At 59.0% G+C, this 26,274-nt stretch overlaps 2 protein-coding genes across 11 annotated transcripts in view; one reads left to right on the forward strand and one right to left on the reverse strand.

The window, feature by feature from the left end:
- PPP1R12B (protein phosphatase 1 regulatory subunit 12B) overlaps positions 1-2,528 on the forward strand; it is a 161,610-nt gene extending 159,082 nt beyond the window's left edge. For all 8 annotated transcript variants that reach the window (XM_055418903.2, XM_055418906.2, XM_055418907.2 and 5 more), the window contains one exon: positions 1,341-2,528. Coding sequence is in view for 3 of the 8 variants with exons in the window: in XM_055418906.2 (XP_055274881.1) it covers positions 1,341-1,427 (87 nt within the window). In the remaining 5 variants the exon portion in view is untranslated. The remainder of the gene's footprint in view (positions 1-1,340) is intronic.
- Positions 2,529-9,407: 6,879 nt separating this feature from the next.
- Positions 9,408-26,274, reverse strand: part of SYT2 (synaptotagmin 2) — a 74,041-nt gene continuing 57,174 nt past the window's right edge. The window contains exons 2-9 of one of the 3 annotated variants that reach the window (XM_088845195.1): positions 14,575-14,762; positions 13,607-13,773; positions 12,708-12,827; positions 12,376-12,543; positions 12,056-12,223; positions 11,288-11,405; positions 10,768-10,901; positions 9,408-10,494 (exon numbers count right to left, since the gene is read on the reverse strand). In XM_088845195.1, coding sequence (XP_088701321.1) covers positions 10,288-10,494; positions 10,768-10,901; positions 11,288-11,405; positions 12,056-12,223; positions 12,376-12,543; positions 12,708-12,827; positions 13,607-13,773; positions 14,575-14,746 — 1,254 coding nt within the window. In that variant the 5' untranslated portion in view covers positions 14,747-14,762 and the 3' untranslated portion in view covers positions 9,408-10,287. Of the gene's footprint in view, positions 10,902-11,287; positions 11,406-12,055; positions 12,224-12,375; positions 12,544-12,707; positions 12,828-13,606; positions 13,774-14,574; positions 14,763-14,927; positions 15,054-26,274 lie in introns of those variants that run through there. The other 2 variants (XM_088845194.1, XM_055418912.2) reach the window with 2 other exon arrangements.

The raw sequence follows: 26,274 nt of genomic DNA on the forward strand, positions 1-26,274 counted from the left end.
GCCAGTGGTGACACGGCCGTCCCCACATGGAATTGCTTCCCACCTAGAGCCCGCTGTGGGAACTCGGCCCACGTGCCTGCTGGCAGCCTGGGCATGTCAGAGGGCCTCTCCCAGCATCTCGACCCAGGCGTCTGAGCAGTTGAGGCTGAGCGTGGGCAGGGAGGCCGTCCAGGCTCTGATGGGGCCGTGGGGGTTTCATAGGGGCTCAGAGGACTGCCCTGCTCTGGTGTTTCTGAATCAGCGCCCTCCTACACGCCACACCACGGCTGTGGGCCCCTCGGAGTCCCTGCTTTGTGGGGGACCAGGGTAGGGACGGGCCTTTCTAAATACAAAGTGGTAAACCCAGAGAAGAGAGCCAGGTGCCTGACGTGGCCCGGCTTCTGGACCTGCGTCTGCAACGTCAATGTCGGCCTTCCTGTGAGGGGCTGTGCATGGACGCGGCTCCTGTCCGCATCTGTGGCCATGAGGCTGGCTGTGTCCGAGCCCCCAAGGCTGTCCTGATACTTCAGACACTCTCTGTCCTCTGGGGACCAGTGCTTTTGTCTGCGGTCCACACACGTCTGTTTGCAGCTTAACTTGCTTTGTCTGTAAGGGGCTGAGAGGACAGTTCCATCCTTTTCAGGGATCTGACTGGCCCCTGAGTGTGACTAGCAGAGCCAGACCTGGAATTAGCCCCAGGAACGTGGCCTGATGGGGGCTGTGGGCCTGAAGAACTGAGCAGATGACATTGGCCCTGGACGGATGGGAGTAGAGATTTGGTTGCCCTCGAGGTGAACGAGTTCTCTCGGACCAGCGCCTGCAGCTGGTTCACGCACCAGCCGCGTCCCTGCAGAGCCATCAGGGCGCTCGGACCCCACGCCTCCTGTGGGAGTGCCCCACCTGGGCTGGGGGCTGCTGCCCGCTTCGTCCCACGGGTCGAGCAGCAGGGTGTGAGTGTCCAGGGCTGACGGAACAGCGCGCCCACCTCCCACGGCAGTCCTGGCCCGGTGCTGGGGCTGACGAGGCCGTGTGAGCCACAGCCCCGGGGCCTCAGTGGTCCCACTCCCAGGCTGCAGCAGCGGGGCCTGCACGCCGTCCTGTGGGTGTGAGCAGAGGCCCGAGCTGTGCCCCCGCCTCCCCCTCCCCCTCCGAATGTCCCTGTGTCCTCAGCACGTGCACTGCCCCAGTTTCTCCAACCAGAGTGCTCCCAGGGAGGACACAGGAAACAGTCACTCACCCAGGATGGGGAGAGGGTGTCCCCGCCGTGGGGCTGTGAGCCGGCGCTGGTCACCCTCACACAGCAGCCTGGCGCAGGCCTGCGGGGGTCACAGCAGCCTCACGCCTCTTCCTCCACTCTACAGGTCCTGACGGAGCTGAAGTCCGACAACCAGAGGCTGAAAGACGAAAACGGTGCCCTCATCAGAGTCATCAGCAAGCTGTCCAAGTAGGCCCGGCCCAGGCTGCCGGGGACGGCCCGTGCCCATCTGCACCCGCTGGTCAAGCCGGGACTTGCCTCTGGCCACCAGCCGCCGTCAGCCGCCGTGCCCTCAGCGGCCCCCCAGCCCCACCCCGGCTCAGACAGTTCCCATCAAGGCCCCACGGCGACCCTCAGCCGGCTGGGCATCCGTAGGCGGCTCGGGGTTGCCAGGCCCACCTCAGACCGGCCTCCCGCTGCCCAGCTGCTCGCCCGTGTGGTGCCTGGCCTGGGCGGTAGGGCCCAGCCCCCTCACACCAGGAGCCCTGGCGCCAGGACGCGCCCGGTCCGAGGTAACAGCGGCTCCGTGAGGGGCCCCTCACCCCTGCCGCTCAGGAACTGACCTTCCTGAGTCCACGCGGTGATGCTGGGGTGGCAGTTCTTCTACCAGCACCTGTGGCGCATGACTGTTGGCACCCGCCCCGAGCTGGGTGACCTGGCTTGCCCCCGTTTTTGTGCTGTTACTGTCCTTCCTTTGTGCCCCTCCGCTGCGCGTGCCCGGGGCGTAGACGATGGACAGGCCCCAGCCCACCGTCCGTCCAGGCGCTCACGCCGCTGCCAGGCCCCGCGAACCTAGGCCGGACTCGCAGCCCGCCTGTCCCCTGTCACAGCAGTTTCTTCACCAGAAAACCTGGGCTCTGAGCGCCCCGCCTGCCTGGGCTCCCTTGACCCAATTTCGTGTCCTGAGAGAAGCAACACCTTTGTGAGGGCTTCTGAGGGGCGTGGGGCGGGCTGGTGGAGGTGGACCCGCTGGAGGCGGGTGTGAGTGGGGCCCACGCCCTCCTGACAAGGAGATAGAGCCTCAAGGACTCTTGACTTGGTGACTGTTGGGCGTGTCTGGGGAGAGGCGCTTGCTTGCTTATGAGCAGCAGTGAGTCCAGGCTCCGGCATGGGCAGGGCCCCCCGCCACAGCCGTGTCCAGGGACCCCACCCCGGGTCAGGGAGCTTCAAGGGTTGTGCCTTGATCACTCGCAAGTTGGGAGACGCTGATAACCAGAAAGGTTCCGGGTGGGAGCGGAGGTCTTCCTGAGGCCCCCCCGAGACGTGCCAGCCCTGCCTTGCGTGGTTGGGGACCCAGAGGCGCCGGCAGCTCCCTGGCCCAGAGTTCAGTACCCATATGGCCTGCTCTCCCTGCTTGTCCCATCATGGCCTCCTCCCCGGACAGAAGCCTGGACAGACTGCCCCCTCAGTCCAGTGCAGAGCTTGGTCACGAGTCCTTGGTGATGCCTTGGTGTTAACATTTGCACATGTGCTTCCTGTTGGAGCTCCATCTCCCGGCCGGTGTGAGTGTGTAGGTCAGCTTTGGGGTTGCTGTTGACATTGGCGTGTGGTCATCAGCAGATGCTACCTCTGGCTGAGAAAATGACAGAGTGCTCCAGCCCCTCCGTGGCCCTCAGAAGCGCCCCATGCTCCTTAACCCAGAGCTACAATTGATCACAGTCCCGGTTCCAGACAGGAGGTTTGTCTCCTGGGACAAAAACACTTTCTCAGGGCGTGCAGACCCTTCGCCACGCGCACGACGGCGGGGGTCCTGACGGTGTGGACGGGTGGGCTGGGGGTGACGCCGTGTCAGAGGAAGCTCCAGTCTTCAGCACCCCTTTGTTCTGGGGGGCCCCGCAGGGGGCCTTGACCCTGACCCCTGACCCCCTGGCACAGTCCCGCCTCTTTCTCGGGAGGAGGGTGAGTGGGAGAGGCTGCCCCGCTCTGCGCCCGTGCAGAGGGGCTCCGGCTGTGCCTTCGGGCCGCGGGCGCCTCCCACAGCCCTCATATGTCAGGCCCCGGCTCAGGAGGGCAGGCCCTGTGGCTGGAGCCCTTTGCTGTGCGCTGTCGAGGTCTCAGGCACTGCCTCACAGAGCTCACTCTGTAGGAGACCCTGAATCCAGTCTCTTTCCGGGCCGTGTGGGTTGTAAGGTGGTAGCCAGGGCCTCCTCACTGCCTCTGGGGCTCCGCCTCGTCACCGCGGTGCCTGAGCAGGAGGTTGGTGCCCAGGAGGGTCCTCGTCATCAGCGTTTTGCGGTTTTCCAAGGAGGCTGCCCGTCCAGGCCTCCAGCTGCAGCCTGGCTGCTTCGCCACCCCATCCCCGAGGCCGCTGCTCCTGGATGCAAGGACCAGGCCTCCGTCTCCCCTCCTCCCGCAGGGCGTTGGCTTCCCCCGGCCCCCGCCCTCTGCGTCAGGGAGGGGTCAGGGCTGTCGGAGTGGCCCCTGTCCCCGCCTGACTGTGTGATCTGCCGGTCTGGACCAAGCAGCCCCTTTCTGCCTCTGGTTCCCAGCCCGGTGCAGCGTCTCCCACCCAGACGGACAGACACACATCAGGGTTTCAGCCAGGCTGCTGGTGCGGGGGCCCAATGGGGTGGGCGCTGCAGTGGGTGTGAGGCAGTAGAGACAGCGCGGAGGGGCTTCCCAGGGCCCCAGCCCACGTGCCTCTAAGGGGAAGCCTCGAGACTGCACAGCTGAGCCAGCAGGCACGGCCCAGCTCCAGTCGGGGGGAGACCCCCTGGCACCCCACCTCTGGACAGGGCGGGCGTAGGCGGTCCTCCCGGTCAGGGCCCAGTGGTCAGTACCAAGTGCTGTCCCCGTGCTGAGCTTCAGGGCAGGTGTCAGCACCTGGGAGGTGAGTCCTCGGGCACCGTGAGAAGGCAGGGGTGCAGCAGAAGGAAGCGGCTGGAAGGACAGGGTTGGGTGTTGGGCCCCAGGCAGCCGTGCTGCTGTGAAGGGGCTGGACTGGGCTGGGGTCAGGCCTCTCAGACCCGAGAGTCTGTGGATTTTGATTCCTAAGGAGACCGATAGTTTCCCATGCTCAGATTGTGCTCATTCTAACTTCGTAAATTCTTGTTTTCTTCTCCATTCAAACTGTTTAAGTGTGTGTTTAAGCGGGAGAGCGAATTCAGCATGGAGGGCAGTTACCCACTGGTGGCCAGGTGAGCCTTTGGACAAGTGGCCCTCCCGCGAGGGGGTGCGGCCCCTGGTGGCCTTGAGCTGTGTTCCTCCCCAGCGGCCGCCCGGCTTAGCTCTGCCTTAGGTCCTGGGTGGAACCACTCTCAGTCCTGGGGTGCCACCAGGGCTGCACTGGGGCTTTGCAGGGCCAAGGGAGGTCCCTGCCCGGAGCAGGGCTGCAGGGAGGAGTGTGCGGCCCCTCAAGGACTGCATCTGTCGCCTGTGCTGAGTCCCTGGGGCCTGGGAGCTGCCACTGGCACGGCTCCTGGGGAGTGAGCGGGCTCTAGGGCAAGGAAAGGCCAGACAGGCGGCGCTGCCTCCTGGGAGGCCGGGCTGGACGGCAGGCCGGGGAGAAGACTGCAGACAGAAGCCGCTGAGAGTCTGGTCCCCCCGAGGGGTGCTGCGCCTGGGGTCACTCGCTTCCAGCCTGCGCGTAGCGTGTTTGCTGCTCCGAGACGTCGCAGCCTCACCCCGGCTTCATCGGGGGCTCAGTCTTCGCCCCCGCCGCCCTCCCTCTCGGGCCACCCCGGTTCCTCCGCTCGGTGTCCCAACGGGACTCAAGTGGTCTCTGCCTTGGGTGGCCCCTTAAGGTGGCCTCGGGATGCGCCTGTGTCCTTCGGGAACAGACACGCCTTCCACCCTCCCGCACCCTCCTTTTCCTCACGCCCAGCCTTTGCTTTTCTCTCTTGGAGCCCCTGGTGCTCAGAGGAAGGGGATTTTCCCAAGTTGCCCCAGCTTGGGTTGCAGAGCTCCCTGCTGCACACCTGCCCTCAGGGGAGGCCTGGCCTGGCAGGGGCCTGGGGGCAGCCCTGCCCCTTGCCTCCACCCCACCCTCCTCCCTCGGCCTCAGGCCAGGCCCCCTGGAGGCGGGCTGCAGGGGCGGGGCCTCTGAGCGCCTGAAAGGTCAACTGTCTGGTCGGGAGGGGAGACTGTCCCCCATCCCGCCGCGAGGGGCTCTGCCTCAGGCTGTGACTCTGGTCCCCGTCCCCCCATTCCCCCCCAACGTCTCCTGCCGCGGCCTTGGCCGGCTGGGTGGAGCACACACACACACACGTGAGGAGCTCCCCGGGGTCCCCAAGTCCCCGCCCATCACCTCACTCCCTCCCCACTCCCCTCTGAGACAGCACCTCCAAGGACACACCTGGGGGCGGGGTTCAGGGAGGAGCCCGGATGCACTTCGTGAGCTGAATGTATTTTTATGCAACTTCTGAGTGGCCTTTCAATCCTGAGGTGAATGGTTTTGTTTTACTGGTTGTTGTTATATAGTATTATTAAGTATTCTGTGTTTGGAAGTTTGGGAATAATAATATTCACGTCTGTATGATGCCTGTAAACACAACAGTATTTATAAATGAGTAAATTAAATTGTGTTTTAACTTTGTGATGGTCTCTGAGGTTTAGGAAACGGGGCTCATAGAACCTCACAGCTGGGCCAGCCTGTGGTATTTCTCCCACCTGGCCTGACCTTGCTCTGTGTCCAAGCTCAGACGTGGTCGGCACGTTCGGGGTCGCATGGCCATGGGTTGGCCGTCGGGGCCTGCATCCCAGGGGCCCGGGGCGTGTCTGTGGGGCTGCCCAGCGTCCGGCGGTGGCCCTGGTATTTGCGGCCAGGCGCTGGCCTCTACCCTCCGCAGTGGGGTCTCGGGGCCACCACTCGGGTTGGGGGAGCCAGAGCCCCTCCAAAGCTCCAGACCGTAAAGGCAGCGGACAGGGTCACCGGAGATGGTGGTGTTCAGCGCGGGCAGCTGCCCAGGCCTGGCCCTGCATCCACCCCGTGCCCCCACCCCAGTTTGTTCACACCCTGCAGAGGCCCCCTCACCACGCTGGGGGCCAGGGAGGGGACAGGCACCTTGTCCCCCGGCTGTGGTCCGGGGCTCAGGAGCAGGTGTGGAGAGAGGGCTCCTCGCGTTCGGTGGAGACGCGTCCCCTCGAGACCCAGCGACCACTGAGGCCCAGCCACTACCTCCAGAGACCCCCAGCCCACCTGAAGGGCCCTCTGTCTTCTCGTTCCGGAGTTGGGACCAGATGCCCACGGTACTCAGGGCCTGCCAGGACCCTCGAGGAGACCGCCCACAGGCTGAGGTGAGGGGGAGTGTTGCAGGGGGCTGGGGTGGGGGTGCTGCCTGTTCCCTGAAAACCCCCAAAGCCCTGGCCTCAGAGGTCAGGCATCTCGGGTTTCTCCATGAGCTAACCCAGCGCTTATAGGCGGCGGCATTCTGCAGACCCCGCGAGCCCAAGGCCTGCTCTGTTGGCTGGTGCGGCGGCCACCGAGGGTCTGATCCACCGCCTTTCCCTGAGGGCCCCGTGTGCCCACCACCCCCCTGAGCCCGGTTGGTCTCCAGCCCAGAAGGCAGGCGCTGAGCCTGGGGCCAGGGTCTCAGAACCATGCCCTCACCCCGCCCAGCAGGAACAAGCAGAGACCCCACCCCCAGCTTGCTTTCAGCTCTTTTCTTTAATAAGGAGATGCTGCTCATTACAAAAGAACAAATTGACAAGAGACCAGACAGAGTCTGTTGGGGGGTGGGGGGCACTGCCAAGCGGGGGTGGGGGGGCTCTGTACACACGTCCTTCCTGTGAGGCGGGCTGGGGGTCCCGGTGGGCCGCACACTGCAGGGGTCAGGGCAGGATGCCTGGCTGCTCTGAGGGGTCTGGGGTCCATCCCACCCTCACCCCCTCCCCCGGTTTGTGGAGTGCGGGGCCCACACCCCACTGTGGCCTGGGCCAGTGCGCCCTCTCAGCAGGGCCCATGGAGGGGTCACCCCACCCGGGGGCTGCTGGCGGGAGCTGCCGTCCTCTGGGTCCAACACGACAGCTCGGGGCCCAGGGCCCGCGTTTCCCCTCCTGCCTCCCTTCCTCCCCGGGGGCGGAGGGGTGAGGTGGGGCGGGGCAGGGCTGGGTGCAGACGGGGGTCCCACCCCCCCCACCTCAGAACAGCCGTGGCTGCCCACTCCTGGGGTGTCCCTGCCCGACGGCAGGAGCTGAGTGCACCTGTTCTCCAGCCCAGGGCCCCTCCCCACTGCCCCCTGCTGCCCCCACCCCCAGCATCACGGGAGCAGGGCTGTGCGTCCACCCAGGGGGCATTAGGACCCAACCACAGACCCAGCCTCCAATGGCTCCCACGCATCCTGGTCGTCTCCACGGGACCCCACTGCCCACCCCCCTACTTGGAGCAGGGCTGGGGGGACAGTGCTGGGGCCCCACTAGGAGCCCGGGACACCCATCTATCCTCGGGGTGCAGGGCGGGGATGGGGGGAAGGCAGGCGAGCCCTTCACAGTGTCCTGAGGGGAGCTGGTCAGAGGGGCCGGGGGCTCCGAGACCCCCCGTATGGCTTTTCAGTGGGTCAGACGGTGGGGGAGGAGCAGGCCACGTACAGTGGGTGCCGGGGCAGCTCTGCCACGGACATGCACCAGCTGGGTCAGGCCGGGCCGAGGCCGACTCCCCAGGCGTGGGGAGCTGAGAGAGACACGGACTTCACACACACGGTCGGGGAGCAGCTCGGGGGTGGGGGGTGACGCGGAGCTGGGCTCTGGGTGCGGCCATGCGGCTATTGGCACGGAGCTGGGGTGTGCGTGGGTGAGGCGGCGTGTGCACGGGTGGCAGCCCTCATGTGCAGCTGAATACGCTTGGGGGCAGAGGCTTGGCTGCCTTCAGAAGGCTCCTGTTCTGTCATCTCCAGGCCACAGCATCCCCTTCCCATCACTGCAGCTCGAAAACAGGTGCAATCCCGGTGACCCGTCCCTGCCCCCCAGCCGGGGAGGCAGGAGTGGCCGCAGAACAAGGCTGCCCAGCAACGGAGCACGGCCACAGGTCAGTGGATGCGGGGTAGTCCAGCCAGCGCCGAGGGCAGACTCGCACGTTCAGTTACCGGTGGTTTGTCTGAAACGTTTAACTTGGCACCGGGACCGCGGGGCTGAGGGCGGCCAGCATCAGGCCCGGGACCCCTCCGTGTCTGCCGCCACCAGGGCTCTGAGGTGGAGAGGGGGCCGTGGGGCGGGTTCAGCCTCTCTGCGGGGGCCCAAGAACTAACCCAGACCCTGCGGGACCCAGGGAGTCTCTTCCAACCCTGCTCACCGCACCTCCCCTCCGCGGGGACCCGGCCCTCTGTGCTGCCGCTCCAAGGCCACCGCAGCAGGAGCGCGTGTGGTCTCCTGGGAGGAGGGGCTGAGGCTGCGTTGAGACCACCCCTGCCCCACGCCCCCCATCTTCCCGGCCACAGCCGGAGGCCCTGCCCCGAGCCCCTGCTCGGGAGAGGGGAGGAAGCAGCTTGCGTCTCTCCAGGTTCTAGGGAGCCTGGGTTTCGGTTGTCACTCTCAGCCCCTCCATGAAAGGCACCTCTCTGCTTCCCTCTTAGCGATCTTCACTCCACGGAGGGGGCACCCCAGGCCTGTACAGCCACAGGCCTGGGGCAGGACCCTCAGGCAGAGACGGGAGCATGCGTGCATCTCCCCCAGCCATGGGCCAGCAGACACGTCTGCTCAGACGGCTCCTCTGGGCCCAACCGACCTGGCAGGCCACTGCTGCCCTCACCCCCGCCCCTCAGCCAGCCCGGCGCTGTCATCCAACCCCACGTCCAGGCTCAGGACCCCCCAGAGCAGCAGACACGTCAGGATGGAGGCCAGTCCTGGGCACAGGATGGGGAGGGGCGAGAAGTCAGCCTGGGGGGGCCCTGAAACAGGGGGACCCTGAGGAAGCACCGAATCCCGCCGCTCTGTGGTGACCCCATCCTGAAGGCAGGGCTGCCCACTTCCCACCCATGAAGAGGGGCCCCCGGGACGCAGGCCCTTGAGCACAGCCGAGCCTCCTTCTCCAGTGCGCGCGTGCGCAGCAGGGCCCCAGCATCTTCCTCCGGTGGAGCCTGCCCAAGACAGCCGTCCATCTGGGTGGAGGATGTGGGCTGAGAGGGGAGCAGCTCTGGGCACTGGGGGGCCACGAGGGGAGGAGGGAGCCCACCAGGGGTGGCGGGGGCTGACGCTCCCGCCCAGGCTGCTGGTGGAGAAGGAGACTGCGTGCACACGGGACTCACGTATATATGGCTTTTTATCAACACTGGGGACAGGAGGTGAGCGGGGAGCCAGCATGGGGACCCCGGGGCAGGGACGGATGCCCTGGGGACCCAGAGAAGCCCCGGGGGACGACAGGAGGCCGGCTGGCCACCGCCCCCCAGCTCACCTGGGCCCAAGGACAGGGCCTCCTCGGGAAGCCCCCGCGTCTGCACAGACCGCTGCTCCACGGAGGTTAAAGAGGAAACAGGAGTGCAGACAGGACGGCAGGAGACGCAGCTCAGCTCTCGGCCCCGACGGGGGCCAGCACCCGCGTCTCCCGCTCGGAGGCCAGGGCCCAGTAGGCCCGTCACGGTCTCTCTGGGAGGGGGTCGTGTCTTCACGGCCTGGCATCTCCTGACCACAAGGTGAGCTCGCGGGACGGACAGACCCCGTGTGAGTCCGGCCACCAGCTCAGGTCCGTGCTGCCCCGAAACCAGCCCGAGGGGCGGTGACTTCTGCACAATCCAATTTCCACGCCTGGCCTCTGAAGCAGCCACTCACACGGCATCCCTGCCCATCCAGGAGCCAGAGCGTGGGCCCTGTCCGGAACCAAGCAGTGCCACCGTCTCGGGGGGCCACACGCTCAGGGAACAGGAGAGGCCATACTGCCGGCCGGGAGCGCCGCCTCGGGGTGAGCCTGGGGTGCAACTTCGCAGGAGCAGGGCGTGGGCATGCAGCGGGGACGGCTCCCAGGGCGGGCCGCGCCACCTCTGGGGGCCCTCCTCCCACAGCCGTCAGAGGGGAGGGTCCTTATAAAAAGGGGACGGGGACATGACCACACAGACGGGTGGGGCGCCTCGCGGGGCACAGCTGAGGCGTCCCTGGCTCTGGGTCTTGGCGGCGGCCCGGCCGCGGCCCTACTTGCTCTTGCCCAGCAGCGCGTCCACCTCCTCCTCAGGCTTGAGTGAGTGCCACTGCGCGATGGGCCGGCGGGGGTTGGCCAGCATGTCGGACCAGTGTCGCAGCTCCGTGCCCGTGGCATTGCTGCCCACAAAGATCTTCCCGATGGCCTCGTTCTTGCCCAGCTTGTCATAGTCCAGCACGGTGACCACCACCTGCACCTTCTGCGGGAGGCGGGGAGGGAGGGCGAGTGGGCAGGAGCCCTCGAGTGGCCCCCCAGCTTCCCCCTCCTTCCACCCAGACGGTCCCGTGCAGCCCGAGGGGCAGACCCATCCTTGCAGCGTGACAAAGGCCATGCTAGAGAGGCCCGCTGCCCGCATGAGGGGCAGCTCGGGAAACCCCCGGATCCAGGCCCCAGGGTGGTGGCCATCTGCTCGCCCCGCCGCGGGGGTCAGCAGTGAGCCCCAGCCCCGTATCCAGCCCCACTGGCCCTGCACCTGTATCTGCTCAAAGGGGATCTCGAAGCTGAAGGACTCGTTGAAGTAAGGGTTCAGGGTTTTCTTCTTCACCGTCGTCTTCTTTTTCTTGAGTCTCTTGCCGTTCTGCATCAGGTGGATCTTCACGTAGGGGTCTGTAGGGCGCAGCAGGCAGGCCCTGAGCCTACCGCGGACCGCCAGGCTGGGGCCAGGGTAGTCACAGGCATCGCCCCCGTGACCCGCCGCAGCCTGGGCTTGGTGGGGGCGAGGGGCTTCTGGTGAGGGAACACCCCTGGGACCCACCCATCCTCCCACCTAGGCGGTAAGACACACCTGCAGGAAACGCCTGCCCGAGGTGATGCAGGGACCCCGAGCACTAGCCGAAGGCAGGGCGGTCGCTCAGCCCTCCGGCCCAGCAGAGCCCGGCTCTCGCCCTGCAGCCCCTTCCTGGGAGCTGCCCCCCTCACCCCTGCAGCCCGAGGGTTCAGGCCGCACGTGGGTCTCGGGCGCCCCCAGTGGTGGCCAGCAGCCCTGCGCCCACCTGAAAGGCCGCCCACGTCCATCTTCTTCAGGTTCTTTGCCTCCAGGATGCAGACAGTGAGCTTCCCGGCTGTGGGCACGTAGCGCAGCGAGGTGCAGATGTCCCCCAGCTTCTCCGGCTGTCAGGGGAGCAGGGTACGGGTCGTCTCAGCAGCCGCCAGCACGGCTGACCCCTTGGGGCCTCGGGCCAGCCCAGCCCTGCCTGCGGCGGGCAGACACTGGAGCTGCGGGCACCATGGCCGGTGGTGCCCAGGAGGCTCTGGATGGATGTGGGCGTTGTGGGGTCCCGCCTGCAGCATGCGCGGTGGTCTTCAGAGCCCCTGGCACCTTCCATCTGGTGTTAGTGCCAGAGGGTAGGGACCTCGCGACCAGAGAGGAAGACGGTTCGCAACGGCCACAGCACAGAGCCAAAGCATCAGAGGTGGCCTCGGGGGCCAAGGCCGACCACTGCCCCCACGTCCCGGCCAGGGTGCTGTCCGCACCCAGGGGCTGGTGCTCGGAGGGCAGCGTCTAAACAGAGGCTTTGTACACAGTGGGTGCTCATACTCGGAGTGTGTGAGCAGGTGCTGCAGCCACTTCCGGGAAGACAAGCCCCGCGCTGAGAACCCACTCAGACAGCACAGGCCTTCCCTGCGGGCACATGAGGCCCCAGGTGGGTCCCTGGTGCTAAGCAGGCACAGAGCCTCGGGGGAAACAGGAGCGCCCTGTCCCCTGCGCCCTCGCCGGGTGGCTGGCCCACGGGGCCCTGCCCGCCCTGAGCTGGCCTCACCTCCTCCTTCTCCCCGCCCTGCAGGTCCCGCCACTCCTCGATGGGCTGCCCCAGGTCCACCGTGTTCATGGGCACCTTCACCTCGCCGATGATGTCGTGCTTGGAGAAGCGGTCAAAGTCGTAGATGGCCATCACCAGGGTCTTGCCCCCCAGCTCCTGGTACGGCACCTGTGGGGCACAGGCGGACGAAGGGGTCAGGGCAGCTCGGGGGCATCCAGAGGCTGTGGACACCGCAGAGACGCGGGCTCTGGCCCCGGCCGAGCTGTTCCAGGCCTGGGTTCTGGCCCGGGACACGGTCCGCCGCGCCTCCCGCCTGTCACCTTGAAGGTGAAGGTCTCGTTGAAGGCGGGGCTCAGCGTCTTCCGATGGACTTTGGTCTCATATTTCTTCTTCTTGTCTGGGAGGAGGAACACCTTGACGTAGGGGTCTGAGGTGCCGCCCATGTCCAGGGCGGGCAGCTCCGCGGCCTGCAGGACGCCCACGGTGAGCTGTGCAGAGAGCGGTGCCCGTCAGCCCCCGGGGGCGGCTGCCAGGCAGGACCCCAGTCTGCGTGCCGCAGGGAGCTGAGTGACCCCAGGCCGCGGTCAGCACAGCACCTTGACAGGCGCCCGAGCAGGCCTTCCCGGGGCCGGGCCCATGCCCCTGCCCCCACCTGGTTGGCCTGGAAATCGTAGTCCAGGGAGAACTGCAGCTTGCCCAGGTTCTCCGGCTCCTTCTCCTCCTCACCCTCGCCCTCGCCCTCTGTCAGGCCCGTCTCCGCGTCGTCATCGTCCTGGGGGGCTGAGAGAGCAGAGCGCGTCAGGGACAGAAGGGGGGCCGCCCCATGCAGAGCCCGCCCCAGAGCTGGCGGGACCCCGGTCCTCCCCGCGCAGGCCGCTATCCTGGGCAACACGTACCAGGTGTGCGGGCCGGGCATCCAGGCCGGGCGCGTCCACAGGGAGAGGAGAGGAGAAGGTGGTGAGAAACTCCGCAGCACAGACCAGCCCGCGTAGAACCAGGGCTGCCACGCACTCGGGCCCCCACGCGCACCCTTAGGCTGCCCAGGCCCCCCACGCACACCCTGAGGCCGCCCGGGACCCCCACGCGCACCCTGAGGCTGCCCAGGCCCCCCACGCGCACCCTGAGGCCGCCCGGGACCCCCACGCGCACCCTGAGGCCTCCTGGGCCCCCCACGCGCACCCTGAGGCCGCCCGGGACCCCCACGCGCACCCTGAGGCCTCCTGGGCCCCCACGTGCACCCTGAGGCTGCCCGGGCCCCCCACGCGCACCCTGAGGCCTCCAGGCTGAGCCCTTCTGCCGTCCTCCACGCTGACTCCTTCAGCAAGAAACGTCTCGCACAGCAAATACGGGGAACTGAGGTGCCCAAGAGGAGACGCAGGACACCTCTGAGCCCTTTCCGGGCTGGGCCCCCGGGAGACGGGCAGAGAGGAGCCCAGTTTTCTGGGTCCTGGCTGGCCTGTGGCCCTGCCAGCGGGAACCCCAGGTCCCCCGTCCCTCTGTGGGGCTTGCCCCGGACCAGCCCTGCTGGCAGAGCAGCCCGGCCCCGCCTACCTGGCCGCCCCGCATGTCCGTCATGTTCATGGCGTTCTTGGCGCCCTTGCCCTTCTCCTTCTTGTTCTTCCTCTTCTTGCAGCAGCACTTCTTGCAGATGCAGAAGCAGCAGGTCAGCAGCAGGAGGCCCGTGACCACGGCAATGGCGATCAGCGCCCAGGGGGGCACTGCCCACGGGGAGACGGGGTCAGCGGTGCCCGCCAGGCAGCCCGCCCCCACAGTCAGAACCCAGACGGGCTCTGCCCGTCATGACATGCCCCGTGCCCCCCCGCCACCACCCTCGTGTGGCCCAGATGGGCTCTGCTGAGACGTGACTGGCTCACACGGAGGATGGGACGGTCCTGGTAAGACCTGACGGGGGATGGGGCCAGCCTTCTAGTGAGCTCCTTAGTGACCTGGGGGTGTGGGTGGGCACACGGGCCGTGGGGCTGGCCCTCAGCTGCTCCCCCCAAATCTGGACTTTGGGTGTCTCCTCACCATCTTCACCAGGAATCTATGAAGCAGTGAGTGAAAGTTGGCCAGTCGTGTCCGACTGTTTGTGACCCCGTGGACTATACAGTCCATGGAATTCTCCAGGCCAAAATACTGGAGTGGGTAGCCTTTCCCTTCTCCAGGGGATCTTCCCAACCCAGGGATTGAACCCAGGTCGATCACAGGCAGATTCTTTACCAACTAAGCCACAGGGAAGCCCTGGTGGGGAGGGGGTTATATTCTAACAGAACTATTTCAAAGTATAACTGGAAGACTTCATCTTTAGGTTTCACCTTTCGAGTCTTCTAAGTTGTAAGAACATTCTGCCCAGGGAGGTGAGGGCACATAAACTCGCTGTTCCCTTCATTAGTGACAGACCCCTCTGCCACCCCTGGTCCTGAAGGGGGTCGCCAAGTAATCCAGCCTAGAGCCCAGATGTTAGAAGAGTCCGCAGCCCTCTCACCCCCGTGGCCCGCCCAGCACACAGGGACACTTACGAGGCAGCTTGACTATCTCATTGAAGAACCTCTCCTTGAGCATGGCAAACACGTCCTCCTTGCCCTCGCCTGCACCCCCGCTGTCTGTGGAGTTATCCACGGGGCCGGCGGGCGTGGTGGTGGTGGCGGGAGCCACCATGGGCTCCTGGTTCCTCTTGAAGATGCTCCTCATGGTGGCAGAGGGACAGCTGCGGGGGAAGCGGGGGCAGGGTGAGCACCCCAGAGGCCCGAGTGCAGACGGCTCTGCCCATAGCCTGCGGAAGGCTCTTCCAGAAGCTGAAGGCTGTGGACAAAGGCCGTATGTGACAGACCCACAGCATGCAGCCTCATGGTGGTAAAAACTGCAGTCTCACCGCTAAGATCGGGCCCAAGACCGTGGTGTCCACTCTGGCCACTGTCACTCAGCGCAGGATCGGAAGTCCTAGCTACAGCGCTTAGAGAACAGAAATGAATCCAAACTGGAAAGGAAGGATTAAAACGGTCACTGTTTGCAGATACACGGAAAATCCTAACCGTGCTGCCAGAAAACCACTAAAGCTGACATGGCGCAAAATTAGTGCACAGAAATCCCTTGGTTCCTGTACACGAACAGCGAGAGAACAGAAGAAGTGAAGGGGAAGATTCCATTTAGCATCGCAGCAAAAAGAGCAAAACACCTGGAGCAGACCTGCGTGAGGAGGCAGCAGGCCCGCACTCGGAAAACTGAAACACTGACAGAAGGGGCCACGGGCGGCCCAGACGGGTGGACAGCCACCTCGCACTCTGGGAGGAACCAGTGTTGTCAAGGTGACTGACTACCCAAAGCAACCCACAGAGCCAGTTCAACGCAATCCCTCTCAAGTCACCAATAGCATTCTCCACAGAATTAGAACAAAAAAGTTTATAACTTTGGAACTTACGGAAACACAAAAGACCCCGAACTGCCAAGGCGATCTTGAGAAAGAAAAACATAGCTGGAGGAATCAGGATCCTTGAATTCAGACTAAACTACAAAGCTACAGTCATCAAAACAGTATGGTACTGGCACAAAAAACAGAAATATAGGTCAGTGGAACAGGGCAGAAACTCTAGAGATAAACCCACTCACGTATGGGCAGCTTATCTTTGACAAAGGAGGCCAGCCAGAATATACAATGGCGTAAAGACAGCCTCTTCAATAAGTGGTGCTGGGAAAACGGGACACCTACATGTATAAGAACGAAACGAGAACACTTCCTAACACTGTAACTCAAAGTAAACTCAAGATGGCTTAAAGACCAAGATGGAAGGCCAGACAACCATAAAGCTCTTCGAGGAAAACACAGGCATGTTTGACATAAATTGCAGCAAGATCTTTTTTGACCCATTTTCTAGAGCAGTGAGAATAAAAACAGAAATAAATGAGAGCTAACAATGGCGCCCACTCCAGTCTCTTCCCTGGAAAATCCCAGGGGCGGAGGAGCCTGGCGGGCTGCAGTCCATGGGGTCGCTCAGGGTCGGACACGGCTCAGCGACTTCAGTTTCACTTTTCACTTTCACACATTGGAGAAGGAAATGGCACCCACTCCAGTCTCTTCCCTGGAAAATCCCAGGGGCGGAGAAACCTGGTGGGCTGCCGTCTATGGGGTCGCACAGAGTCGGACACGACTGAAGTGACTTAGCAGCAGCAGCAAGTGAACGTTAAAGCTTTTGCACAGCAAAGGAAACCATCAACAAAAAGACAACCCGCAAAACGGAGGAAAATATTTGCAGAGAGACGACAAAGGGTTGATCTCCAAAATATGCAGATGGCTCATGCAACTCAGTGTGGAAAGTTTAAAACAGGGCAGAAGATCTAAACAGACATTTCTTCAAAGAAGACATACAGATGGCTAAACGGCACATGAAAAAATGGTCACCATCGCTAATTATTAGAGGATACAAATCTAAGCTCCAGTGGGGTATCACCTCACACCAGTCAGAATGGCCAGCATCAACAAGTCTACAAACTGAGTCCTGCAAAGAAGGGAACCCTCCTCCTGCACTGTTGGTGGGAACACAAACTGTTACAGGCACTGTGGAGAACAGCATGGAGGTTCCTTCAAATATTAAACACAGAGCTGCCATATGACCCTGAAACCCCACTCCCGGGCATATACCTGGAGAAAGCCATAATTTTGAAAGATGCATGCAACCAAGTGTTCACTGCAGCGCTGTCCACAAGAGCCAAGAAAGACATGGAAGCAACCTAAGTGTCCATCAACAGTGGAGTGGATTAAGAAGACATACATATACACAGTGGAATATTACTCAGCCCTGAAAAGGATGCGCTGGGAACCCTGCAGTGCAATTGGTGGACCTGGAGGTGATCACACTAAGTGAAGTCAGCCAGATAAAGACAGATCACTCACATGTGGAACCCCAAAGAAACGGCACAAATGAACTTATTTACAAAACAGAAACATAGTCACAGATGCAGAAAATAAACATGGTTAATGGGGGGAAGGGAAGGGAGGGGTAAACTGGGAGACTGGGGCTGACACACACACGACCATGCATGAAATAGGTACCGGACCTACTGTCTAGCACAGGGAACTACTCAGCACCCCGCAAGGACTCGTATGGGGACGAATCTAAAAAAGCGCGGCTCTGTGACACACCTGAAACGAACATGATACTGTACATCAACTACAATAAGAATTCTTTTAAAAGCCGCCTTTTTTCGACTTAATCCCTTTAATTTCAAGGGTACTTCCAGCAGCAGAACACTGGAGCAGCAGCACCCACACGACCACACCTCAGCGGGCATGTGCCCCCAGGGCAGTGCAGATCCCCCAAGTCACACACACACATACCCCCACTTCACAGAGGCAGACTAAGACCCTGGGCGCCCCTCGCTCACCCAGAGCACGCAGACCATGTGGCTTTCCTGAACCTCATTCCGCCCGAACACACTGCCCGGGGCAGGAGCCAGTTAAGCGAGAACCGAGCCGTCCTCCCGGACCCCCGCGCCGCAGGCCCCCATCCACACCGCCCAGGGCGGGGTTCAGCCTCTGGTCCAGGAAGGTGGCACCCACGTCTGTCCCCAGAGCCGCTCCCTCCCGGGTGGAGTCGGGGCCTCTCGCCAGCCCTTCCCCCTCCCCACAACTGCACGTTAACTTCCTGTTTAAGTGAGTCACTCAGTTCTGTGTGACTCTTCAGGACCCCATGGACTGTAGCCCACCAGGCCCCTCTGTCCATGGGATTCTCCAGAAAAGAATACTGGAGTGGGTTGCCATGCCCTCCTCCAGGGGATCTTCCTGACCCAGGGATCGAAGCCTGGTCTGCTGCCTGCAGGCAGATTCTTTACTGTCTGTGCCACCAGGGAAACAAGGGCTGCTCACACAAACAAGTCACCCAGGTTTATGGGGGAGGGAAGGAGAGTTGGGTGACATTCCCCAGGATGCTGCCTTCCACGGACAGCTCAAGTCAGCGTCTTTGGAGGATCCCCAAAGAATTTTTTTCTGTGTTTTATGTGTTGAGACCATACTATATATAATTTGCATGCTAAGTCGCTTCAGAATCATGTCCGACTCTTTGAGACCCTAGGGACCGTAGCCCACCAGGCTCCTCTGTCCGTGGGATTTCCCAGGTGAGAATACTGGAGTGGGTCACCATTTCCCTCTCTAGGGGATCTTCCCGACCCAGGGATCGAACTTGTGTCTCTTCTCCTGCCTTGGCAGGCAGGTTCTTTACCACTAGTGCCATCTGGGAGTGTGGTATTCTGCATTTTTCATGTAAAATTTTGCCCCAAGTATTTTCGTTTATCATGACAGTTTTCCTCTCTTATTTAAATAGCTATGTCGTGCCCGGCTCCACAGTCACACACATCCCATCTGTGTAGTCATCCACTGTTCGAGCTTGGCTGGTTTTAAAGTTCTTGCTGCTAAAGTATTCTTGTGATGGTCTTCATTTAAGATAATGTTCTTAGGAGTTTTTCAACTCTGCTCCCCACCCCTCCCCACCAAGCTGTATCTGCTGCTCAGAATAGGCCCCCTGGGGTCAGGTGGAGCGGACATGACATCCCACTGCCAGGCCACAGCGGGCACCCTGGAGCGCACCCCTGGGGATCCAGGTCATCAGACAAGCAGCACAGGAATTTTACAACCCCCTGCACCCAGGGTTCTGCTGAGGGCACATTTCAGAGGCCTCCTCTGGCCTCGGCAGAGACAGCACGGCGACCCCATGGCACGGCCGCGCCCCGCTCGCTCTGCGTGTTCTGCCAGCTGCTTCCGTGCTGGTCCAACAACCCCGACCTGGAGCAGGTGGGACCCCCAGGCCACAGCAGCCCCTGCCCTGGTCCCTCGCCCCCACCCGCCGTCGGTGACCCTGCCCCCTGACTCTAGAGGCTTCACTGAAGGCTGTTCACACCCATGCGATCCACTCACTCGACACTTCGTCTGGGGGGTTTAGTATATTCAGAGGGTCGTGCAGCCATCACCACGACCCAATAGAACGTTTCCACCAAAAAGCAGCCCCACTCCCTCGCCTGTCCCTCCCCACCCCCTCCCTCCTCCCAGCCTGGGTGAACCCTGACCTGTGTGTAGACGCCCCTGTTGGCAGTGGTCATACGGAGGAGATCCTGCCATCCGGGACCTGGTGTCCTGCTTCTCCCACAGCACATTTCAAGGGCGGCGCCTGGAGCCGCCGTCAGCACCTCGTCCCTCTCTGTGGCCGAGGAACGCTCCTCCACGCCGGTCACACACGTATCAATGCGTGGACAGCGGCTGTTTCCACCTCGGTTTCCTGCGGTGAACATGTCTCTGCATGCTTTCATTTCCCGGGATACGTACCGGCGAGTGGAGTTGCTGGGTCATATGGTAACTATATTTGGCATTTTAAAGAACTAGCAAACTTCCCCGAGCCACTAGGGAGATCAGTGTAGAAGTTCCTTAACTAAAAACCGAGTCCCCACATGGTCCGGCAGTCCCACTCCTGGGGAAATACCCAGACAGAACTTTAATTCAAAGGAGATACACGCAGCTCTGTGTTCACAGTGATGCTCTGCACTGTAGCCAAGACATGGGAGCAACCTGAGTGCCCCGACAGAGGAGTGGCTAACAGCTGTGGAGCACTCACAGAGGAGCACTGCCCCGCCACAGGAAGGGCGACCTGACGCCACCGGCAGCAACGGGGGTGGGCCTAGAGACCGCAGCGAGCAAGCAGGCAGAGGTGATCACTGATGAGACGCCGCGTGTCACCCACGTGAAATCTGAAGTACGACACAAATCACCCGATTTACAAAACGGAAACAGACTCGGGACACGGAACAGCCTTGTGGCTGTGGGAGGAGAGGACGGCGGGACGGGAGTACAAACGCTTACACACACGGCGGATGAACACGGCCCCCCTGCACAGCACAGGGAACCACGCTCAGTATCCTGTGATAAACCGTAACGGAAAAGACTGTTTTACAGGAGGATATGTGTGTGCGCGTGTGTGACTGAACCACTGCGTACAGCGCAAGTTAACACACTGTAAATCAACTACACTCCAATCAATACTGTTTTCAAATGGCTGCACCGATTTACGTTCGCACCAGCGCTGCGTGAGGGTTCCAAGTCCACGTCCTGGACAGCACCTGTGATTACATCTTTTTGTGCTCAGCTCTCCTATAGAGGTGACAGGGCACCCTGCTGGGCTTTCAATTTGCATTTCTCTGATGACTAATGATGCCAAGCATCTTCTCATGTGTTACCGGCCATTTGTGTCTCCTTTAGAGAAATGTCTGTTCAAACCCTGTGTCCACGTTTTCACTGAATATTTGTCTTTTTACTGTTGAGCTGTACGGGTCCTTTATATGTTCTGCACCAGTCGCTTCTCAAGTAAGTTTTGCTAACATTTTCTCTCATTTTGTGGTATCTGTTCTTTTTTTTGATGGTGTCCTTTGAAGCACAAAAGGTTTCAATTTGGATGGTGTCCGATTTGTCTGTTTCTTCTACTGCCTGTGCTTTTGGTGTCATGTCTAAGAAACCATCACCTAACCTGAGGGCACGAAGATTTACTCCTAGACTTTCTCAGAGGAGCCGTGTGCTTTCAGCTCCTACATTGAGGTTGCAAAGCACTCTGAGTTCATCTTCATGAATATGTTTTGTGTATGGACCTCCATTTGTTCCAAAGACTATTATTCCCCCCACTGAATTGTCTTAGTACCCTTGTAAAACATCAACTGACCATAAACGTGAGGGGTTATTCCTGTTTTCTCTGTCACATTAATCTGTCTTTCCATATGCCAACACCGCACTGTGTTAATCACTGTGTAAAGTATTTTTGGTTCTGAGGGGTGGGGGATAGTGGTTGGCTATGGCTGCTGCCGTGCAGGATGCTGGGTCCAGGACCAGGGATCAAACCTGTGCCCTTCAGTGAAGTGCAGAGTCCTAACCACTGGACCACCAGGGAAGTCCCTGTAAAGTGTTTGAATTAGACAGCGTGAGTCTTCCAAATTTGTTCCTTAATGAAGATTGTCTTGGTTATTCTGGATCTCTTGAGTTTCCATATGAATTTTAAGGTGTGTTTGTTTAAAAACAGATCACCATGTTTATTTCTATTTAAAAAAAGTCATCTGGGATTTTGACCGGGACACACTGAATCTGTAGGTCAATGTGGGGAGTGTCTCCACCTTAACAACAGTGTCTTATAGCGTCTTTCCCTTTAAAATCTTCTGTAATTTCTTGCAACGATCCCTTTCAGTTTCCAGCATAAAGTCTTACACTTTCCTTACATTTATAGATATTTGAGTCTCTTTAATACTGTGGTAGTCGGACCTGCTTAATTTCATTTCCAAATTGTTTGTTACTAACATATGAATGCAGCAGATGTTCATGTATTGATCTCAGGTCCTGCCATATGAACTGGCGTAGTTCTGATGGTGTGTGTGTGTGGTGTGTGTGTGTGGCGTGTGGGGTCTGTATGTGGTGTGTGTGTATGGTGTATATGTGTGTGATTATGTGTGTGGTGTGGTGTGTGTACATGGAGCCTGTATATGCAGGCTTTTGTCAGACCCACCCGCCGGCCGCAGGTCCTGGGCCTGGTGGTCGGGGGAGGCAGCCCGGCTGGAACCCCAGGATGCCCACTGCTTGCCAGATGACGCCAAACAAGTTGCTTTCTGAAACTCAATTTCCTCAAATAAAAACTGGAGAAAATAATACCCACGTTTCAAAACTGCTGTGAAAATGACAAGAATAAAGGACGGTGCCTGCCTGGAGATGATGGTCAGTGCCGGTGATCAGATCTGACCCCAGAGCCCCTTCCAGGGCCTGAGCAGCCTGCGTACAGCGGAGGCCCGGCCCACGGGACGAGCGAGGAGAGCCGGAACCAGCCCGGGCCCGGCGCCGCACTTCCCAGCTCGGGCGGCCCCAGAGACCAGCACTGGGGGAAGCCCACCCAGGGGCCTTGAAGTCCAGGAAAAGGGGAGCAGAGTGGGGAGGCCAGGCAGGGGCCCCCGGGGGTGCGCTCACAGCCAGTCAGAGGTCTGGACCCAGACGGCAGGAATCGGGCCACAGGACGGGGTGGGCGGACCGTGCATTCGTTCAGCACCTCCCGCACGGAGCACGCCGTAAGCTGAATGTTAGGTAACCGCACACGAGTGAGTGAGGGCGAACGTCCAGCCTTGGAGGCACAGGGGCGGCCCCGGCTGGCTGCTCTGTGACGGGCTGTATCTGGGATGCCTTCCTGAGGCGCTGGCGGCGAAGGGGCCTCCGTGCAGAGGGAGGGCGGCAGCGGCGGGGCCCAGAGCCCGGAGGAGCCCCGCACGGGTGGAGGGGGCTGCAGGGCCAGACACGCGGCCCTCTGGCCACAGCACGGAGGGCTGTCCTTACCCCCAGAGGAAGGGGGAGCTGCTGGAGGGTTTACGCGTGCGCGTAATATGATCGGTGATCAAGGGACCAATCCAAGAAGATATAACAACTGTAAATACATATGCACCCAACTTCGGAGCATTTCAATACGTGCGGCAAATACAACCCAACAGAGAGACTGGCAGGAACACAAAGCCAGTGGGGCTTTAACAGTCACGTTCATGATGGCCAGATGATCCAGACAGAAAACAAGGAGACACAGGCCTTAAATGACGCGTTAGACCATATGGACTGAACTGCTTACTGCAAGATTCAGACTTCAGCTGAAGAGAGTAGGAAAGCCATTATGCCATTCAGGTCTGACCTAAATCAAATCCCTTATGATTATACAGTGAAAGTGACAAATAGATTCAAGGGATTAGATCTGATAGAGTGCCTGAAGAACTGTGGATGGAGGTTTGTGACACTGTACAGGAGGCAGTGATCAAAATCATCCCTAAGAAGAAGAGATGCAAAAGGTACAATTGTTGTCTGAGGAGGCCTTACAAATAGCTGAGAAAAGAAGCAAAATGCAAAGGACAAAAGGAAAGATACACGCATCTGAATGCAGAGTTCCAAAGAACAGCAAGGAGAGAGAAGAAACGCTTCCTAAGTGAACAATGCTCAGAAATAGAGGAAAACAATGGAATGGGAAAGACTAGAGATCCCTTCAAGAAAATTGGAGGTACCAAGGGAACATTTCATGCAAAGATGGGCTCAATAAAGGACAGAAATAGTATGGACCTAACAGAAGCTGAAGATATTAAGAGGTGGCAAGAATACACAGAAGAACTGTGTACAATTAAAAAAAAAGTTCAATGATCTGGACGACCACCATGGTGTGATCATCCACCAGAGCCAGACGTCCCGGAGTCTGAAGTCAAGCGGGTCTTAGGAAGCACCACTATGAACAAAGGAAATTCCAGAAAAACACATATTTCTGCTTCACAGACGATCCTAAAGCCTTTGACTGTGTGGGTCATAACAAACTGTGGAAAGTTCTTAGAGAGATGGGAATACCAGACCACCTTACCTGCCTCCTGAGAAACCTGTTTGAAGGTCAAGAAGCAACAGTTAGAACCAGACATGGAACAATGGACTGGTTCAAAATTGGGAAAGGAGTATGTCAAGAGTGTTCACTGTCACCCTGCTTCTTTAACTTATATACAGACTACATCATGTGAAATGCCAGGCTGGATGAAGCTAGAAAATGCCAAGCTGGAATCAAGATTGCTGGGAGAAATATCAATAAACTCAGATATGCAGATGACACCACGCTTATGGCAGAATGAAAAGGAAATAAAGAGCCTCTTGATGAAGGTGAAAGAGGAACATGAAAAAGCTGACTTAAAACTCAACATTCAGAAAACTAAGATCATGGCATCCGGTCCCATCACTTCATGGCAAATAGATGGGGAAACAATGGATACAGTGACAGACTATTTTCTTGGGCTCCAAAATCACTGTGGATGGTGACTGCAGCCATGAAATTAAAAGACGCTTTCTGGAAGAAAAGCTATGACCAACTTAGATAGCATATTAAAAAGCAGAGACACCACTTTGCCAACAAAAGTCTGTATAGTCAAAGCTATGGTTTTTCCAGTAGTCATGTATGGATGTGAGAGTTGGACCATATAGAAGGCTGAGAACTGAAGAACTGATGCTTTTCAACTGTGGTGTTGGAGAAGACTCAAGAGTTCCTTGGACTGCAAGGATATCAAACTAGTATATCCTAAAAGAAATCAACCCTGAATACTCATTGGAAGGACTGATGCTGAAGCTCCAATACGTTGGCCACTTGATGCAAAGAACTGACTCATTGGAAGAGACCCTGATGCTGGGGAAGACTGGGGGCAGGAGGAGAAGGGGACGACAGAGGGTGAGAAGGCTGGACGGCATCAGCGACTCGATGCACATGAGTCTGAGCGAGCTCCGGGAGACGGTGACCGACAGGGAGGCCTGAAGTGCTGCCGTCCGTGGGGTCGCAAAACGTCGGCACGACCGAAGAGCAGTAAGGAAGCGTCCCATCCAAAAGCGGCAGAGGCGCGCTCTTCTCACACTCATGGGACTTTCTCCAGGCCTGACCACGTGCTGGGCCAAAGGCGGGACGTGGTAAACTTAAGAAAATGGAAACGGTAGCAAGCATCTTTTCCGACCATGACATTATGAGATTAGAAATAAACTACAAGAAAAAATATTAAACCAAACAAGTGGAAGCTAAACAATATGCTCCTGAACAACCAGTGGGTCACTGAAGAGACGAAAGAGGAAATCTCACAACAGCTGGAGACACGAGGGAGGCGGCCACCCAAGCCTGTGCGAGGCGGCAGAAGCGGCGCCGAGAGTGAGGCTCACAGCAACACAGCACTACCGCAGGAAACAGGAAAACTTTCAGACGAACAGCCTAACTCTATACCTGCAACAGCCAGAGAAAGAACCAACAAAACCCAGTCAGCAGAAGGAAATAAATCATAAAGACCAGAGCAGAAGTAAATGAGACAGAAAACAGCGGCAAAGACCAATGAGACTCAAAGCGCATTCTTTGAAAAGACAAAGCGGATAAAGTTTTAGCTAGACTCATCCAAAAAAGGGAGAGGACTCAGATCAATAGAATTAGAAATGGAAAATGAGAAGTTACAGCCTAGACCACGGAGCCACAAAGGATCATAAGAGACTGCTACAAGCAACTGTGCGCCAACCTGGAGGAAGTGGCAGATCCTTAGAAAGGCACAGTCTCCCAAGACTGAGTCAGGAAGAAACAGGAAATATGAACAGACCCGTCACAAGCACTGAAATTGTAAGTGTGATTTTAAAGACTTCCAGCAAACAAAGTCCAGGCTGTGATGGCATCACAGGTGAATTCCCACAAACATTTAGAGGACTAACACTCGCCCGTCTGGAACTGTCCCAAAACTGCAGAAGAAAGAGAACTCCCAAACGCATTCTATGAGGCCACAATCACCCTGATGCCAAAACCAGACAAAGATGCCACAAAAAAGAAAATTACAGGCTAGTATCACTGACGACGACCCAGTTGTGGATGTGACCGGTCATAGAAGCAAGGTCCGATGCTATAAAGAGCAATATTGCATAGGAACCTGGAATGTTAGGTCCATGAATCAAGGCAAATTGGAAGTGGTCAAACAGGAGATGGCAAGAGTGAACATAGACATTCTAGGAATCAGTGAACTAAAATGGACTGGAATGGGTGAATTTAACTCAGATGACCATTGTATCTACTACTGTGGGCAGGAATCCCTTAGAAGAAATGGAGTAGCCATCATGGTCAACAAAAGAGTCCAAAATGCAGTACTTGGATGCAATCTTAAAACAACAGAATGATTTCTGTTCGTTTCCAAGGCAAACCATTCAATATTACAGTAATCCAGGCCTATGCCCCAACCAGTAACGCTAAAGAAGCCGAAGTTGAACAGTTCTATGAAGACCTACAAGACCTTTTAGAACTAACACCCAAAAAAGATGTCCTTTTCATTATAGGGGACTGGAATGCAAAAGTAGGAAGTCAAGAAACACCTGGAGTAACAGGCAAATTTGGCCTTGGAGCACGGAATGAAGCAGGGCAAAGGCTAATAGAGTTTTGCCAAGAGAACGCACTGGTCATAGCAAGCACCCTCTTCCAACAACACAAGAGAAGACTCTACACATGGACATCACCAGATGGTCGACACCGAAATCAGATTGATTATATTCTTTGCAGCCAAAGATGGAGAAGCTGTATACAGTTAGCAAAAACAAGACCAGGAGCTGACTGTGGCTCAGATCATCAACTCCTTATTGCCAAATTCAGACTTAAATTGAAGAAAGTAGGGCAAACCACTAGACCATTCAGATATGACCTAAATCAAAT

This window comes from Moschus berezovskii, chromosome 17, assembly GCF_049115385.1.
Source record: "Moschus berezovskii isolate FMDL1 chromosome 17, NW_MosBer_1.0, whole genome shotgun sequence".
Lineage (NCBI taxonomy): Eukaryota > Metazoa > Chordata > Mammalia > Artiodactyla > Moschidae > Moschus > Moschus berezovskii.